The sequence below is a fragment of the Dinoponera quadriceps genome, unplaced genomic scaffold (assembly GCF_001313825.1).
Source record: "Dinoponera quadriceps isolate SergipeBrazil2010 unplaced genomic scaffold, ASM131382v1 scaffold3386, whole genome shotgun sequence".
Taxonomy (NCBI): domain Eukaryota; kingdom Metazoa; phylum Arthropoda; class Insecta; order Hymenoptera; family Formicidae; genus Dinoponera; species Dinoponera quadriceps.
The window spans coordinates 1,122,081-1,140,177 of record NW_014557714.1 but is presented as its reverse complement, the minus strand read 5'-3'; the positions used below and the strand labels follow the sequence as shown (position 1 = coordinate 1,140,177).

At 40.1% G+C, this 18,097-nt stretch overlaps 1 protein-coding gene across 5 annotated transcripts in view; it reads right to left on the bottom strand.

The window, feature by feature from the left end:
* The window catches only part of LOC106749406 (peptidoglycan-recognition protein LC-like), a 20,390-nt gene extending 8,810 nt beyond the window's left edge, over positions 1-11,580 (bottom strand). The window contains exons 1-3 of one of the 5 annotated variants that reach the window (XM_014628813.1): positions 10,526-11,580; positions 2,860-3,011; positions 1,161-2,111 (exon numbers count right to left, since the gene is read on the bottom strand). In XM_014628813.1, coding sequence (XP_014484299.1) covers positions 1,161-1,773 — 613 coding nt within the window. In that variant the 5' untranslated portion in view covers positions 1,774-2,111; positions 2,860-3,011; positions 10,526-11,580. Of the gene's footprint in view, positions 1-1,160; positions 3,012-10,525 lie in introns of all 5 variants that reach the window. The other 4 variants (XM_014628814.1, XM_014628810.1, XM_014628811.1 and 1 more) reach the window with 4 other exon arrangements.
* Positions 11,581-18,097: the final 6,517 nt, after the last annotated feature.

Genomic DNA, 18,097 nt, shown 5'->3' with positions numbered 1-18,097 from the left:
AATCGCTTTGGAAAGAAGACAATGCTCTGTGTTTGGTGGGATCAGAAGGGTGTAATCTATTAGGGGCTGCTAAAACCTGGTGAAACCGTTAACACTGATCGCTACCAACAGCAAATGATCGATTTAAATCGCGTGAAAAACGATCGGAATATGGAAAAAGGCAACACAAAGTCATTTTGCTCCATGATAATGCCCCATCACACACAGCAAAACGGGTCAGGGAAACGATCGAGGCGTTCAATTGGGAAATACTAACGTATGCGGCTTATTCTCCAGACTTGGCTCCGTCCGATTATCATCTATTCGCATCAATGGGACACGCTCTCGCTGAACAACGCTTCAATTCGTATGAAAATGTACGAAAATGGCTCGATAGCTGGTTCGCTTCAAAAGAAGAAATGTTTTTTGGCGTGGCATTCATAAACTGCCGGAGAGGTGGGAAAAATGTATAAATAGCAATGGACATTATTTTGAATAAAATATTTTTTATCATTTTCAAACAACAGACGTGTAATTTTTACAAAAAAATTCCAGTTTCATACTTCTACACCTGGTATACGGCGTTCGACTTATACTGAGACGATTTCTACGTCAAAAATTTAAATAAATTATACTTCAACAGTAATAATAATAGAAAATAAATGTTATGACATATATAAGACGGCTGGTGTGTACGTGTGATAAATTGTTACACGACAAGGTTGAAAAGATATCTCCGAATAAACTACTAATTACTTTTTGTAACATATAAATTTTGGCTCCAGTATAAAAAAAATTTTCATAAAAATATACTCACGTCTTTATTTGTATAATTTTATACAAATATATTAATTTTTCACATGATGCAGTGTGTACACAGTGGTATATTGTCGAGATTTGAGACTGTTATTCATAAAAAAAACTGGATACTGTTATTCATTAAAAACTTAGTACATTATTCATCATTTAGAGAGAGAGAGAGAGAGAGAGAGAGAGAGAGAGAGTGTGTGTGTGTGTGTGTGTGTGTGTATTCATATTTAATATATTCTCGTCAATCATTTTCTCCACGTGCTTGAGTCAACAGAAACGCACAGAAGCAAACGAGACGCGGAAGGATCAAAAAGAAAAGAACACATACACACACACACACACAAATGATTAGTTGTGAAACGACCAACTACCTTTATCCAACTCGGTGTTATTCTGAAGAATCGGCCTGTTGGCGCCAACGTCGACCTTATTCGCCGACAAGTCCGACACATTAGCGTCGGAGGCAGGGCTGGCGGCCTCGAGCTTGCTCGCGTCCTGCACCGAGATCGGGTTTGTGTAAACGAACTGCTTGATGGTGACCGGACCCTTGTAGAAGGTCTTGTTACCGAGATGCACGTTCGACGAGTTCTTCACGCATACGTCGCCGAAATTGGACGGGTCGGCGTTCGGCAGCACGACGTCACCGTTCGCGGTGGCGACCGCCTGGTGCTGCTGGACGATGGCGGCCGGCAGATTGGCCACCCAGCCGCCCTCCTCCACGTCCGTCTCCTCCTCGTCCTCGTCATCCTCGACGTCGTCGTCATCTATGTCACTGCACTGCGTAGAGGAACCTCCAACACTGTCATTGCCCGGAACGACGAGCGCGGTTTCCTTCGCCTTGCGCGCGACCTCCTCCTCTTCGCCGTGAAAAACGACCGCGTGATCCTCAACCGACACTACGGCGCCGTTCGCGCGCTCCTGCTCCTGTCTTTGGTACTGGTGGCTGTCGTCCGGCGTCTGCTGCTGTTGTACCAATGTCACCATGCCCGTGCACTGTATGCGGCGGAGAGAGAGAAAGAGAAAGAGAGGAGAGGGAGAGAGAAAAGTGGCGCATCACCTTGCCAATTTGACAGCTCGGCCAGAGACGAGCGCGAGATGGTACGCGTGCGTCAGTGTGCAGCTAGGTGGGGTTGTGAGAAACGAAGGCTGTGCGGTTTCTCTCGCTCTATGGTCGGGTACGTCTAGCGACGACGATTCTTTCACCTTCGACTGAACAGGTTGCGGCTCCCGTAGACGAGACACGACGTAGTTCACCGCGCGGCGAGAAGCAAGCCGATCGACTCTCCGCGTACATTGCCGTGACCGTAAATGTAAGACGTAATCTGGAGAACCGAAGAACGGGATATTACTAGTTTGGTGTACTCGAGAAGAAGATAGATAGAAGTAACTAGTCTTATTTACTTCTGCTTACGATCAGATTTATGTCTTCTTTTAGAGCACACAAATCTGAGCAATCATCTATAGTAATAAAGACATAGAAGTAGTATGGAAAATTTAAACTATTTAATAGATTATCTATGTTTGGAAATGCTTATGATAATTTAATTGACATATTTTACATGCCATTGCGTCCACCTTTAGACCTTCGTATCATTATTAAGCACTTAAGGATGTATCGCCCATTAGTGCCGTATTTTCAGTGGCGTATCAAGAGCGCCACTCGTAAATTTGGCATTTATCAAGCAAAATGACGTTCCTACATATTTATTTATACATATTATTCTGCGTATTTATTGCACTGCCTAAACAATAAATGTTAATTTCAAACGAAGTTCGGGTAGACAATATTATATATACGAAAATATCATTTTTATTTTTTTTATTAATGCTACTTTTATGCATTAATTGATCCAATAGATGCACAGATAATAGAAAGATATATAAGAATTTAAATATGTGCATATTTATATATATTTCGAGTATTATTATACAGGTAGGGGATAGTTATTCCCGCATGATCCCGGTGTGGAACAGACCTACTTCAGGAACTTAGCGACCCTGCCTACGCGAGTTCTTGGACTTCCCCATAAGCCATATCCCGGAGAACCCATGTCCTAATCCTAATCCCACCTGTGACCTATAATATCCTTTCCAGATTCCCCAATACTCAGAACGGATGAAGCTCGGCAGCCGAGGTGATGGCAACCCATTTAAGAGAAGGAATCTCCAAAATCAAATCCCTGCTCCTCCAGGTTGGAAGTTGAGGCATCATGGCCAATCATCTGATACTCGGGAAAAACAGTATGAGTTAAAAATCTCAGTAAAATACCTCAGACGGAAAACCAAATTACGGCGACCAAAGATGAGAAAACGGATTATGAATATCGGAACATGGTCTCTCCCGGAAAACAAACGAAATCATTTCTAAATTAAAAGAACTGAATATGGACATAACAGTGTTGATGGAAACAAAAAGAAAGGATCAAGGCTCGGAGAAACTATAGAGAACAATGGCGACTGAGAATCGGAAGATGTCGAAGAACGTTTTGACCCGATATAGTAGTAGTAGTAGAGTGTATTATTATACGTTATGAACTTTATACTTTATATTTTTAAAACAAAATGATCAGTAATTCTGAAATTTGTATATAATGTCTGGATATTAATCTTTAATATTATAATAGTTTTTCATTAAAATCTTATTTTTTGTTTAGAAAAAATTAGAAATAGAATTTAAAAATTACACGCTAATCTTAAGAAAAACGTATAAAAAGTATTAACTTTAACTACAAATATCTCAGTTCTAGAATGGTCAATCTTTTTCTATGATAATTGCACTAACAATAAGTTAAATATCTCAATGTATAAGCAAGTTTTATCGTATTCTTATTAAACTCGTTTTACTTTACAGTCTCTTTTAAAGTGGAATAACTTTTGATCCAAGCTCTGTAAATTATTGTTAAATATTCGGTGGTACTTTTGAACGCAATGTAGGTTAATTTGTATTTTTATTTTGAGTCACGTTTTATTATTTTGAGTTATGGGCAATACATCATTAAGCAAATCTTCATAGCCTGCCATTTTTCTTTTTCACTTTTTTGCATTACATTTTCTATTTACTAGTTTCTGTATTTTCCGCGTATATAATTTGCTCTTATACTGATACTTATGTAGTGTACTAAAATTATTTTCCCGTCAATAGACGAATAAATAAGTAAATATCCCGATTGGTTATTTAGCTTAAGTTTACGTCTTACGTTCGGTTACGGCAATTATAGAAAAGGAGCAAGTTGATCGGTCATCGTATTACTTCTTACCGCGTCTAATCTGTAGAAGCCGCGACAAGTTAACGCGTTATACGAAGAAAATTTTTGTTATAATACCGCGATTATGCAAAGTGTTTTTTAATTAACGTCCACTGATTGCATACAGCTATTTCTGAATAAAATCCAAGTTGAAAAGTCATGAGCCATTTCTTTTGCGACGCTTAATACTATTTTGCACAGCATCGCGGAGAAAAGTGGTTTAGGCTTTTTCGACTTCATTTTTAATAAGAAATAAAACACTGTATAATTAATGCTCGCCAATTAAAAAAAAAGAACTCTGCATATATTTATATACTAATATTTATATTCATATATCCATTTTTTCCTTGTAGACATTTAAACTTTTTTTCCTTCTGTTTTTCAAGGAAGATACACTTCGCAATCGAAATTACAAAATAACGTAACTTGTTACAAACACTCGTTAAATATTCAACAGTAATGATCGAAGTAAAGAGTCGGGAAGTTGACAACGTTTAATCTCGACGGAAACGTCGATCGCACCGATTGATTCAACAAGATCATCAAATTTGGCTTAACGCCTCAAATCAATACGATAATCCCGCTATTTGGATCACCGCGTTTTTCGGTTGACTGTACATTCTTGTGAGATATGGGAAAAACGAAGTATAAATTGAGTCACTGACGTCGATGAAAATCCGTCATTAGATGGCTGCTCAGCGGAGTTATCGAGGAATACGACAGCTCGTTTTTAATCAACGCCACCGAACGCCACGTACATCTACATTTTGTCCTTGTTTCGTGCAACGATAACATGTTTCAGCCGGAAAAATAACACATAATGTTATATTAAATATCACGTACATTTAATATTTCATTAGTCGAGAGCACCAATAACAATCTGAATCTAAACACTTGGGTATCTCGGAATCTTACATACATTGACATTAATATTTAATGGCTGTAATAAATGATTTATAATAAAAAAATGTTTTACCGTATACACCAAATACAAATAAATAATAATAATAGTTTATAATAATAAATAGTAAAAAATATAAAATATAAGCAGAGAGACAGATAAATAACAATGATAAAATAACAATGATAATTAAAAAAACAAATAAGAGAAAAAAGACAATGACAATTACGATATTATTGAAATCGCTATTTTTTCATTATCTTAATGGTTATTTATTCTACTGCAATTTTCTATCTTGTAACACCAAAAAAATTATCCTTCCCGCCAATAAAGCGGCATTATTATTATTATCTAATCATTGACATAACCGCTTAATGAGCTCGCACTTCCTCTCCCCTCCTTAAAGGAAAAAAATCCGAAACGTAATGATCAATGATTGTGCGGGAAACACGCGTTAGTCAGATAACTCACGTAGTTCCTCCAAAATGAAATATCGGCAAATACAGAAGAGAAAGAACGGGATTGAGAATCACTCGAAAATGGCGCACGCGCGATGAAAATAACGACGATAAGCCGCGGGCAAATACGCGGCTTGAGAATCAAATTCGATAAGCCGTAAAAGCTGCTTTCGCTGATGTAATACTCCGACGATACCCTCGCGCGCTGCTCGATTTTCGCACGGCGACGAAACAAGGTATATTACACCGACGCACTCGTGCGCGTCGTCGCGCACGTGACACGTGCGCGTCCTCGGACACGTCGCGCGTGTCGCTCACGGACGCTTTTTAATGCGCGCGCGTTAATTGCCGTTCAAGAGGAGCGATGTAATAAAGTTCCTCAAGTAAAAGGGAATCTGATCATCTCTGACCTCTTACCGATGAGTCTACTTTCTTATCTGATAAAAAACGGCGGAACTGAGGATCGCTATATAAATTGACTCTGTTTGTCCTCCTATTGTCGATTCTATTTATCTGACTGATTTTTTTTTCTTTATTCTATTTATATAAGACTATTCATAAAAATAGAGGTAAATTTCCTTTAGTTCAGAAGGCTCATCTAATAACCTTGACATACATGATAGAGGACATCTTTCTGAGTAACCTTCAGAAGTTTCATGCATAGAATGTAATTTTCTGACACCGTTTATATCTAATAAATAAATACGTGATGCATGCTATGTGTAAATATCCATCACCGCCAAGGCTTAGTCCTCTGTTTTGGTTTTTTCGAAATTTTTTTTTTCAAATGTGTTAAGCACTTTTGCTCGATGTATGTATGTTTGATATTAGTAGTCTCCGTCAGTTTGTCGTATAACCGTGTGCCAATCAGTTGGATAATTTCAAGACAATTTCTCATATTTCCAACATGAATTTGCACAAATTTATCTATATGACATACAATTTTGTAATAATTTTATATGATGTACAGATACAGGTGACCATGGGTAAAGAATTTTATTCCTCTCTGCTGGTTGATCTAATCTAACCTAAACCCACGCTCTCCTCGTGAATAAAAGCTGTAACTTTGCGTAAATTCAAAATTACGCAAAGAAATAGCAATTTTTTGTCAGTTGAAGAAATAAGATAGAGTAGCGTTGAGTATAACTGTTACTGACAAGGAGAAGGTGAGTTTCGGTTAGATTAGGTTAACCAATGAGGGGGAACAAAGCCCTCTCCCATAATCACCTGTACATCATCATTTTTACAACAAATTATATTCCCCAAGATTAAGAATAAATGTCACTTTTTCAAATTTCCTTGTTCATAACTTTTTAATAAACCATGAGCGACTTTTTTAATAAACAATGAGCTAAAACCTTCTCAAAGTTATTCAGGAAGATATTCTCCATCATATATGTCAAAGTCGAGATCATCGGAGAAGCCTCCTCTAAAGGGGAGTTTTATCTAAAAATAGCCATCTTTCTTAACTTCTTAAAAATTAATTTTACTATTATTTTATTATTATTTATTATTTATCTCTCACTTTAAAATATTTAGTTAGAACTAAATGGAAAAATTAATTTTTAGGAAATTAAGAGAGATTTCTACTTTTATAAATAGTTTTATGTAAATAAGATAAATGACATATATCGAGTGTCCCAAACTAACGGAGACAAATTTCGTGAGTGCGCAGAACGGATTAAACAAAAAAGTCCTCAATCATTTTTGCATACAACATGAGCAAAATTTCGAGTTATTAATTACTGAAAATGACTATGTATAGAGGTTTCTTTAATTAATAATTCAAAAATTAATTTGCATATTATTTGCAAAATAGTAAAGTATATTTTTGTTCAGAGTGGCCTGATCTATAAATATATGACAGCTGTTACTTCCAGCGACAGGTTCAAGGTTCGAGATTCATGATTCAATATACTGATGTCTGTGATTAGGTATAACAACTGTTATATAATTAGGCCATTAGGCCAGTAGATTAGGTCATTCTGAACAAAAAAGTTCTGAATTATATTGCAAATAACATGTAAATTTTTGAGTTATTAATTAAAGAAGCCTTTGCACATGGCCATTTTCCATAATTAATAACTCGAAATTTTGCGTATTATTGCAAAATAGTAGAGGACTCTTTCGTTCACCTGAATCCGTTCTACGTCCTCACGAAGTTTACCCCTGAAACTGGAACATTTTTATATTCTCAGAAAATGTGCCTAATCTCGATATGTTATAGACATTCATAGATAAGAATATTCTAGTGACAAACTAGACGTCATTTTTCACCCAAATGTCGGAAATGGCCAGACTTTCACTTGAAAGAATTTGCAATCCATCGACAATAAGCACCGAGCATCCACGCGATAAAAAAGAAAGGCGTGATAAAGAGCATGTTCTAAAAATAACAATAGTTATAACAACACGCGCCGCCTGGGACGCGGATGAATCACCGCGCACTCTTCCCGAGACGATCTCTCCTCCCGCGCGAGGATCTCTCTCCTCGCGTTCGATGTGCTTCGAATTGGCCATCGCGAAGAATGCATTATGTAAGCTCCCGCGGGAACATCGCGCGATCTCGCGATTTCGCCTTGCAACCGTATCGCACAGGACGCGCCAGCGCTTATTGAAAACGGCGTCCATGTGCTCCTCCGCCTTCTCCTCTTTCCCCCCGTCGTCGAGTCGAGCTCTTTATCGCGGTATTTGCCGTGATTTCGCAAATCGATTCAACGCGACCAGCGACCGTGTGTTTTCCCGACGACGTTTCCCTCGAAGCAATGTTTCGAAAACTGCATATCTTGTCTTTTCGACGCCTTCTCCGAGAGTTCAGAACTCCGTTTCTATGATTTCAGATAAAGAGAGAGAGAGAGAGAGAGAGAGAGAGAAAGAGAAATCGAGAAAAAGATAAGAGAGATATTTTATTAATATTCTAAAACACACCCTCTAATAATTAAATAATAGCAATAATAAATAATAATAAATAGTAAGTATATGCGTGAGAAAAAATACGAAGATATGAATATAAAGAAATATACAGAGAAAGATAAAAAGAAAAATAAAGAGGAAGCGAGAGAGAGAAAAAGAGAGAGATGGAGAGAGAGAAAAAGAGAGAGATGGAGAGAGAGAGAGAGACTCGAGGGAATTAAAATGGGAATTTACGTCGATCGGGCGTTCCGTACCGTAAAGTATGCGTCACGAAACGGAGACAAAAGCGGAACGACGACGGAGTACGAAAACTCGCATGCCAAGAATCGACTTCTCGGCAAACCAGTCGCGCTTACCAATTATTCCAGACCGATGTCTCACAGAGGACAGTAAACGCATATAATTTACGTGCGGGCACCGTGCGTCGTAACGTCATACTCGCTCGTCATGTCCGTCCGCCATGTTCCGCCATGTCGTGCCGAGGCGATATTTCCCGCGGAGCGAATTGCATCTTCGATTGATCGATCGGAGCTGCTCGTTTACGTCGCAACGTCGCACATTTTCCAGCCAATCTCGTTAATGACGTGACTCGTTCGAGAGAGAAATTATCCACACCTTCGCGGTCTTTGATGGACAGCAACTCGTCGCATCACGACTTGCGACGTCGATCGCGTAGACGAAGTTCTAACGACACGAATAATTATATCGAAGGCACGCGTCTCCGATGTGCATTTTTCTTCCTCTCTCCCTTTCTCTCTCTTTCCCTCTTTTTCTCTCTCTTTCTTAATATAACACGACCAGCACAACGAACGAAACCGATATAATTTCCTGCTACGTAAGTGCACGCGTGCGAATGTCATGTTCTGCTTGATTCGCTTCGCGAATCGGGATCATTATCGTGATCACAAATCGATCTCGGCGAGGAATCGAAATCCGGACAGCGTAAATTCCTGAAAGATTTTCTAAAAACGTTCAAAATACGTTTTAATAAACGTCTAAAAAGGAGTGGCTCTTCTTTTCGAAGTTTGCGCTGTTTGGGAATTTTTCTGCACTTTTTGCAAATTCCCTGATCAGCAAACCGCATCGGCAAATCAACAGTCGCGAAAAAGCGACGAGAAATGAGAAGAGAGCTCGATCCGACGACGGGAAGAGCGCGCGCTACTCGGGAAACACCCAGGAAAGCTCCCAGGACAGCGATCATATCATTTTCCCTTAGGCCGGAAACGTAAAAAGTGAGAGTCCCACGTGTGTGAACTCTGCGATCGCGTAACTTTTCGTAACTGTGAAAATGTGAAACTTTTCACACGTGAACTTCTTCGTCCTCAACGCTGGGGCAACGTCCATGTAATTTTCCCTGAAGCGGAAATGTGAAAAATGAACATTTTCAAATGGTTTCAAATTAGAAAATGTCCACTTTCCTCGAGTTTATGCTAGAGAACATAATTTATTATCGATCAGGATGGTCGTGAATTGTTTTCCAGCGTGAGCTCATAACAGTGAAATATTTTAATTTGAAAGCATTTGAAAATGTTTACTTTTCTTCGGGAAAATTCATGATCGCATATCGTCATGATCGATACTTTGATGACGGAGATTTCATGAAAATGTAGATATTTTTCAGTATAATATACACAGAAAATTGCTAGATTCAAGAAAATAATTACTCCAATACTCGTCAGCTAACTTTTACCTGGGTTAAGTAACATTTATTTAATGCAAATAAAATTTCCCAAGTAAATCATCCAAGTAAAATATTTAACTGACCCAGGTAAAAAAAATAGCTATGAAATATTGGAGTAATTATTCACTACTTGAATAGCACTTTTCCCATGTAATTTCCTCGGTGTTCACGAGACACCGAATTAACATTCATGGCTATAGAGCCTCTTTGCAAACGAACAATACGGCATCCCAATCCACGATATCGATCTAAGCTTTTTTTTTATTTCACTTCCCGCGAGACACAGCTAACTACGTAGCAGCTTTGCGATTCGCGCGAAATCGGAATGAGCGAAAATTGCGAAAAGTTCCACCGTGAAGTAGCGAGCGACCGCTGCGTACGGAAGAGAAAATCCCGATTACGTGAAAACGAGGGAAGAAAACGGCCGTTTCGTCCGTCATTTCGACGCTCTCGCGCGACCTTCCGCAGCGCCCGGGGGACCGGTCGCCGACGACGAGCGCGCGCGCGTTTTCGCAAAAGCAAGGATCGGCTGACTCACGTCCGAGATTACTTCGCGCGAATCATCGCTCGCGCGTCGGTCACTTCGTCAACACCGAGCTGCACCATCAGCCCCGGAGCCGCGATGGCATGACGTTCCCATTCACGAGGACGACGTCGTCCGGTCGTCGATGAGTCGCTGCTGGTGGACTACCGACGACGAAGAATTGCTGCGAAGAATGCGACGCGCAGATAAGAAAGGAGTCATTCGCACACTCGCGTGGTATTCCTCGGCAATATGTGCACGCTCCGATCACAACACCGATCCTTCCTCGTACGGGTGACCGAGAGAGGAAACCAAGCAACCACCTGTCGATACGCTCTTCCCCAGGGAGAGGAACGCGCGGTCTCTCTTTTCGCGGGAATGCTGCGCGACGCGGACACGCGCGAGCGACCTCGCGCAGCCGCTGTCGGTTATCTTCCGCCGTTCCTACGACACTGTCGACAGATACGTTGACGACTGGCGTCGTCGTCGTCGGTGACGCCACGCGGCTGCCGAAGGACGATGCGAAATCGCTTCTGGAGTGGTGGAATCGTGGAAGCGCGGCCGTTCTTCTCACGAGCGAACAAGCAAACGAGAGAGAGAGAGAGAGGAAGAGAGAGGGAAAAAGGGAAAGGAGATAAAGCGGAGACGAGGAAAAGATCGCGAAAAGTCCGCGTAATCTGCAACACCCGTTGGCTGGTGTACGCGTTAATTCGGAACGCGGTAATGCCGTGTCGCGCTCCGATCGCGCCGATTCTTCAACATGTCGCCCACCGCGCACGCGCACTGGCTCGCCGCGCCGGGGGACACTGCGCGAGTCGCGATAAAAACGCAAATATACCTTTATCTGTTTTGTTTTCTTTTTCTTTCTTTCCCGACCCGTGCAAACGTACGTACTACGCGTGCCTCTTGCGCGATACGACGAGACGCGCCATAAGACGAAGCGGATCCTGCGGTCACGCGACAGGAAATTTCGACACTGTTCGCTCCGCGCTGACGTCTGCCGACTACCGAGGGAATCAAAGGCGCAACGACGACGACGATGATGGCATTATCGTCGTTCGATCCCGATCGCGCAACCGACTGCGGTCGTGACATCAAACACGCTCGGAAATCGCGCCGTGGTCCCACTCTCTCTTTGCTTCTCTCTCTCTGTCTTTCTTTCTTCCTTCTCTCTTCATCAACCGCGAGACTCGTTAGCGACATTCACGAGAGAAAGGAACCTCCAACGCCTACAATACGCAAAAGCTACTTTACACGCTTCCCGTATTTTTTCGCGGTCACGTGATATCCCGTTCTTCTCTCAGATGACTAGGCATTTCTGGCAGTAATGGCGCAAGATATTACTAAGAATCGATGAGAAAATATATCGATAGGGTATAGCAATTTGCTTACTGTCGATCCTTTGTTACTAACGCAGTGGACTGAGAAATTACTGAAATTTACGACTTAAAGAAAACGGCGGCACAGCGGGACACTTTTTTTGAAGGACTGTGGAATTCACGACGCCCAGGATTCTATTCCACTCCCTCTTGTCTACTTATTAGATGTTTGTTCAACATTTCCTCGTTTAATCGGCTACAATATTCTTCAGATATTCTCTCCATGTGTTCTTCCTGCAAGTTCCTCTCGCGTCATCTCGCCTCGATCTCGAGGTCCATGTTCGCTTCGCGCGCGCGAAAGATCTTGTCGCAGCACGAGTTGCAAATCGCGCGGAGTCGTTGGTGCAGAAATCGAAAGTGTCTTCGTGAGGGAGAAACGCAATTTCCTAGATGGCAGAAACTTCTAAAAAACACCCGATTTCACTAATGTCGAATAAACTTCAACCTGAGTTTGAGTTGACTCGCACCAAACTCAAATCAAACTAATCGATGAATAATAAATAATTACCGACACATCAATTCCCAGTTTATAATTTGTCGTTCGATAATAATCGAAAAATTAGTAATTTCTATCTACGTTAACAAGGCAGAGCCGACAATACTTGACTTGCAGGAATTTTAAATCGTCGATTAAATTAATCAGAATGAGTCACCTTTAAAATCTCTTCAAATAAAGAATAAAAAACGGTCTACATTGAAAGTAAGCAGTAATAAGAAGTAAGGTATTGGCTGGGGCAGTAAGTAAGGAACAGGAAACGAAAATGATCCATCTCATGCTCGATGTTACGCTTCATTCCAGCGAAAAACTTTCTTACTCCCTACTCCGCAGTCTTACCATCTTCAATGTAGACGGTTCTTCAGGATTAATTCAGGTTGAAGTTTAATCGATACTGATGAAATCGGGTAAAAGTAATCTTAAACACTTCTAAAAAGACATCCCGCTTTTCCAAATGTCTTTTAGACGTTTTTAGGAAGTTTTTTTTCCTGAAGTTTCTCTTACCTTGCCAGGAAAAAAAGGAATCTCAATTACTCGATTGTGCTTCGATTACTTCGAAATCGTTAATCTTTCTTACCATAAATATTTCTTACTCCACGGAAACATCGAGATCTAAAATTCCCGATGACAATTAACGGCTGAAGATATTGGAACTAAACTTCATCGAGGAAGAAACTGATGATTAAAGCCGATAAGACGTTGTATTCTGTTCGGTGGATTTCGAATCGAACGGATTCCTCTGAGATTTTAATTGTCAGTGTACTAATTGCATGAGCGTTGATTCTACGTAAATATGTAAAAGCGCTGTGATTAATCACATGGTGCGCATGCTGCCAGATGATGTTGCAATATCATTAAAAATATATGTACATAAATGATAAGTACACGAATACATAAGTAAGAAGTGATAACTTCTCCAGCGTCAATCTGTACTTTCCTCTATTGCGTTCGCTGTCGATAGAAACTGTCATATCGCAACCGGTGGCACCACATTGAGCGCGAAATGCATTCTATTCGCTTTATAGTTATTAATTAGGTCGTGTAATAAGTAATATTGAATTTTTCAGATAAAATAAAACCATTGTATTCTTAAGTTCTAGTAATTTTATGAAACGGTGCACTCAAATAATTTTGCAGTCATAGCGGAAATTATCTAGATATGAAAAATTAACTAAAACGAATAAATGTCTAGTAAACATTTCAATGTCATACGTGTGTTACATCTATTACAGGCGATAGAGACGGAATTTTTATCTGAACTATTTGTCTAATTTAGCAAGAGAATATCTCTGTGGAGTTCATTCGGATTAAGGCCAGTCACATTTCTTATTAAAAGCTAGTAACAGGACTGAAATTTTCTCGCACATATTGCTAGAATGCTGCTGCTGTAAATTATACATATCAGAGACAATTTTCTAGCAGATACAGAAAACAGTGATACATTTTACCTATGACATTTAGAATTCTAGCTGACATTTAGAATTCTAGACCGGCGTAAGATTTGCTTGAGCGTATATGCACTGCTTTGATCTACGATCTGCCAACCTTCATATAGATTGTTCCATAAAATTATAAACAATTATATTACAATATATAAAAACATGTACAATCGTATTATTTTACCTGAAAAATTGGACGTTACTTATCACACAACACAATAAAATTATATACTGAAAAAAACAGAGAAAGAGAGAGAGAGAGANGAGAGAGAGAGAGAGAGGGGGGGGGGCGAGAGGGGCGAAAGAAAGAAATTCAAAAGCGTAGATTAAACTTTTCTCGCGAGAAGCTTCGCTAAAGAAGAATAGACCTTCTGAAACCTGAAGAAATAATAACGCCTTCTCCTATCTTCTACGCAAATTCTCCGCATCATATCTGCTATAAGTCATCGTTAGGAAATTTTGCGAAACCCGTCGGATTTATTCTACACTTTCGACTTATGTTTTCATGCACAAGAAATCATCACTGTCCCGGTTGCACGGAAATCGCGGTCGCACCCTGTATAGTATTTTTAATATACACGTATACGTACACAATATCTGTAATATTTCTCGGACGTGTCCCTCCGAAACTACATTATTAACGTCGTCGTCTGGGTTCGATCCAAAGTCGGAAAAGCAGATTGAGATAATTATCTGCTCACACGCACACATTCACATGTATATATGTATGTATACGTAATAATCTTTACGCATAAAGTATCGCCGTTGAATAAGCTTGTTTTGATTCGCCTTTGATTAATACTTATTTGCATCTCGCATCGTATCATCTCTCTCACGCACGCACACACACACACACACACACACATGCAATCATGGCAAAGGGCATCTTCAGTGTGGTAACATGCTTATCGATAAACATTGCTCACATCTTTTTCTCCTTTTTTCTTCGTTAAGAAAAATTATTCGTATCACGCGCGCACATCGGCGTGCACAAAATGCGGCCAGGATGTTCCTCGCGACAGCTTTCCAGGAATCTTTAATCGAGAATACTTGGGGAACACACTTAAAATCGTTTCTTGGAACATGTGCCACGGCAGGTGCGGGCGACCGTGTCGAAGGAGAACTGCAAAACAAATCAGAAGCGTTCAACAACGGTGAGAAATAACACGCGGGAAAGAGCACCTCCGTGTCATCGGGACACCGGGTATAGCACGCGACTTTAATCGCTAAACTGAAATATCAATATTAGCCCTCTCGACGTTGATTAAACTGCGCTTCCTCACCCGTATGCGGAGCATATCTGGTTATCTTCCCTCTCCCCGAGACCCCCCATGCAGATCGAACGATAAAGATATCGAAATCGACCTGCGATCGACGTACGATCGATCGGGTATTCGCAATGATTTTGTCCTAGATTAGGCCAGCGATCGTGTAACTCTTTCCTAAATGCGATAACGTAAAAAGTTCAACATTTCCATAGTTGAAAACGTTGCACAATCAAAATCAAGTCAAGTTTGCGCACAAATTTTCACTTTCACGTTTTCGTCCCGGTAGAAAAGTTAAATGATCGTTATCCAAGGTGATAATAATGTAACTTTTTTCTAGATGTAGAAACATGAAAAGTTCCACATTTCCATAGTTCAAAACGTTATACGATCGCTGAGACCGTTAAGTTTACGTGAAACTTTTCACATTTCTCTTCCTGTAAAAAAAAAAGTTACATAATCGGGATTTAGAATAATGGCTGCGTTCAATAGATAATGGCTGCGTTCAATAGAAAAAGCAGCTAGACGCTTTCCGCTATGTTACTAGCAATTGTTAAGATTTTCTGCTGAACAATATTCAGCAATTTACGCTACTCCAACATACTTATCAAGTGGCTCAGCGTATTATAAGTATGCTGGAGAAGATGACCGCTTAGTAAATATGTCAGAAAAATGTAAACCGCCAGCATCGTTCAAAGGAAAATCTTACAACAGTTACAAAGCTGCTGGCAAAGTGTTTAGTAAGCTGCTTTTTCTAATGAACGCAGCCAACATTTTCAAAAATGCGGAAACGTGAAAGTGGGAAGATTCATATTGCCATAGTTCAAAAAGTTACACGATCGCCAAAATCCTTGAGTTCGTGTAAAATTTTTCACCTTTCGCATTTCCGTTCTTATAGAAAAGTTGTACGATCATTATCCAGAGTGGTGATAAAATAACTTCCCTACAAAAACGAAGACGAGTGAAGTCTCATATGGTTTCTCATATGGGGAAAAGTTTCATATTTCCATGGCCCGAAAAGTTACAAGACCGCTACAATCGTCGAATTCGTGTCGAACTCTTCATTCACTTTTTGCTTTCCCGTTCCAAAAAAAAAAAAGTTAACAACGATCGTCAACCAGAAGCAGAAACGGTCGAACCATTTCTTTCTTTCTCTCAAAAACCGGAGGAAGCGCGAAAACACAATTTCTTTAATATCGCCGAAGTTACTCGTCTCTTCAAAGAACAATGATTTCTCTTGGAATTTCTCAGAGGAAATATTAAATTTCAACATGTGCATTCAATTTTGCGTTGAAATCATTTCCTCTCGCATGCATCATCGGAGTATGACGATAGCCTTCTTCGTAGGATCACGCTGATAACCGCTGGGCGGCTTATCTTAATTGCATCGTTCCACATATTATTGTTATTATTATCCGAGATTGAGGAGTGACATCCGTGAGCAAAGATGAGGCTGTAACTCGTCGAACGAGGACAAAGAACTACCGCGAGGAATCTCGTGGTAGACGCGCTTCCAAAACACCGCGTTCCGTCCCGACTAATCCGTCAACCGTCGAGAGGAGTTAACTAAATAAAAACGAGCTTACAAGTATATATACGAGGCTAATTAAAGATTGAAGCTGATTAAAAGTTACCATGAAATTTAATCGTATCATACACACGCACGCACACACACACACTCCACCCACTCACTCGCACACGTATCGTCATACAATGTACATTTTTTTTTTCAATAAGTGTACAAAAGACTCTCCAGCACGGAACGTACGTAATTACAAACCACTCGCAGAACGTAAACATTCATAAATATTATCGTTAGACCGCGCGCGTGTGTGTATGTGTGTGTGTGCCGGTAAATCGCCGCATCGCCGACATCGCGGCGTTGTTAATTCGAAACTAAAAACACGCCGTCTAATTACACCTCGATGTGCCGCTACGCTATATTTCTTTCCGCTTTTTTTGCGTTGAATAACGCTTAAAGGAATCGCAACTTTTTTATCTTCTCATCTGCGCGGAAACGCAACGAACAGAGCGAACCAATGCTACGCCTAAGCAACGATGTAAACTTAAAGCTACGAATGCGTGAATCACTTAATCACGAGAGCTATCGCTAAGAGAGCGTGGATTATTAGCAAACGTGGAGATCACGAATGCGCGGTTGTTGACACTGCTGGTTTCTCTGTCGCTCTAACGGTGTTAACCGAAATTTAAGCCGTTGGGCAGCCTTCTAAAGGAAACGAATAAATGCAAGTGTAAAATTGCATCGGTAAAAGCATAGTTCAACAGTAGTGTTCTCACTTAAGGGATCGTGAAGTGAAGAAAAAAATATATATATATTTTTTTAGATATACAATGCTAGAGGACACTACTAGGAGCGCGCACCGGAAAATCATTGTTGCCATATCGGCGAACGAAAATAGTCAAAAGAAAGAAAAACACATACATGACACTGGTAAAAAATTGTAAAAATCAAATTCCTTATTTGTAACATATATATTTATAAAATAATTAATTAAAATTTTCAAATTAAAATATTCAATAATAAATAATGCAATGTAATTAATCCCTCTCTGTTGATTAAGAAAAGTTAATATTAAATATTATAATGATTATTATATATATATATAATTTGATTTGAACGCCTTTCCGCCAGTGTGAAGCAACACAAACACTTTCGAAGCTACCTCGAATCTTGACTTGCCAAGATGCGCAATCTCCGCGACGCAATCAGCCGTTTACGAGATAAAGTAACAGCGTACTACTACAGTGAACGCGTGTGGCAAGTGTGAGATTGCCGGTATGCACAACGGCGCCTACTACGTTTCCAGAAGTGGAGATCTCTAGGTATACAAAATAATTCAACGAAATAATTTCAACGCGCGACTTTGCGAATCGCGAATAACAAGAGGGGAGAAAAACTTTCGTACTCTCCTTCGTATATTTCGAATATTTTTACCTGCGCGACTCTCTCGTCTCTTTCTCCGTTAAGATCTCCGCTAATCCAGCAG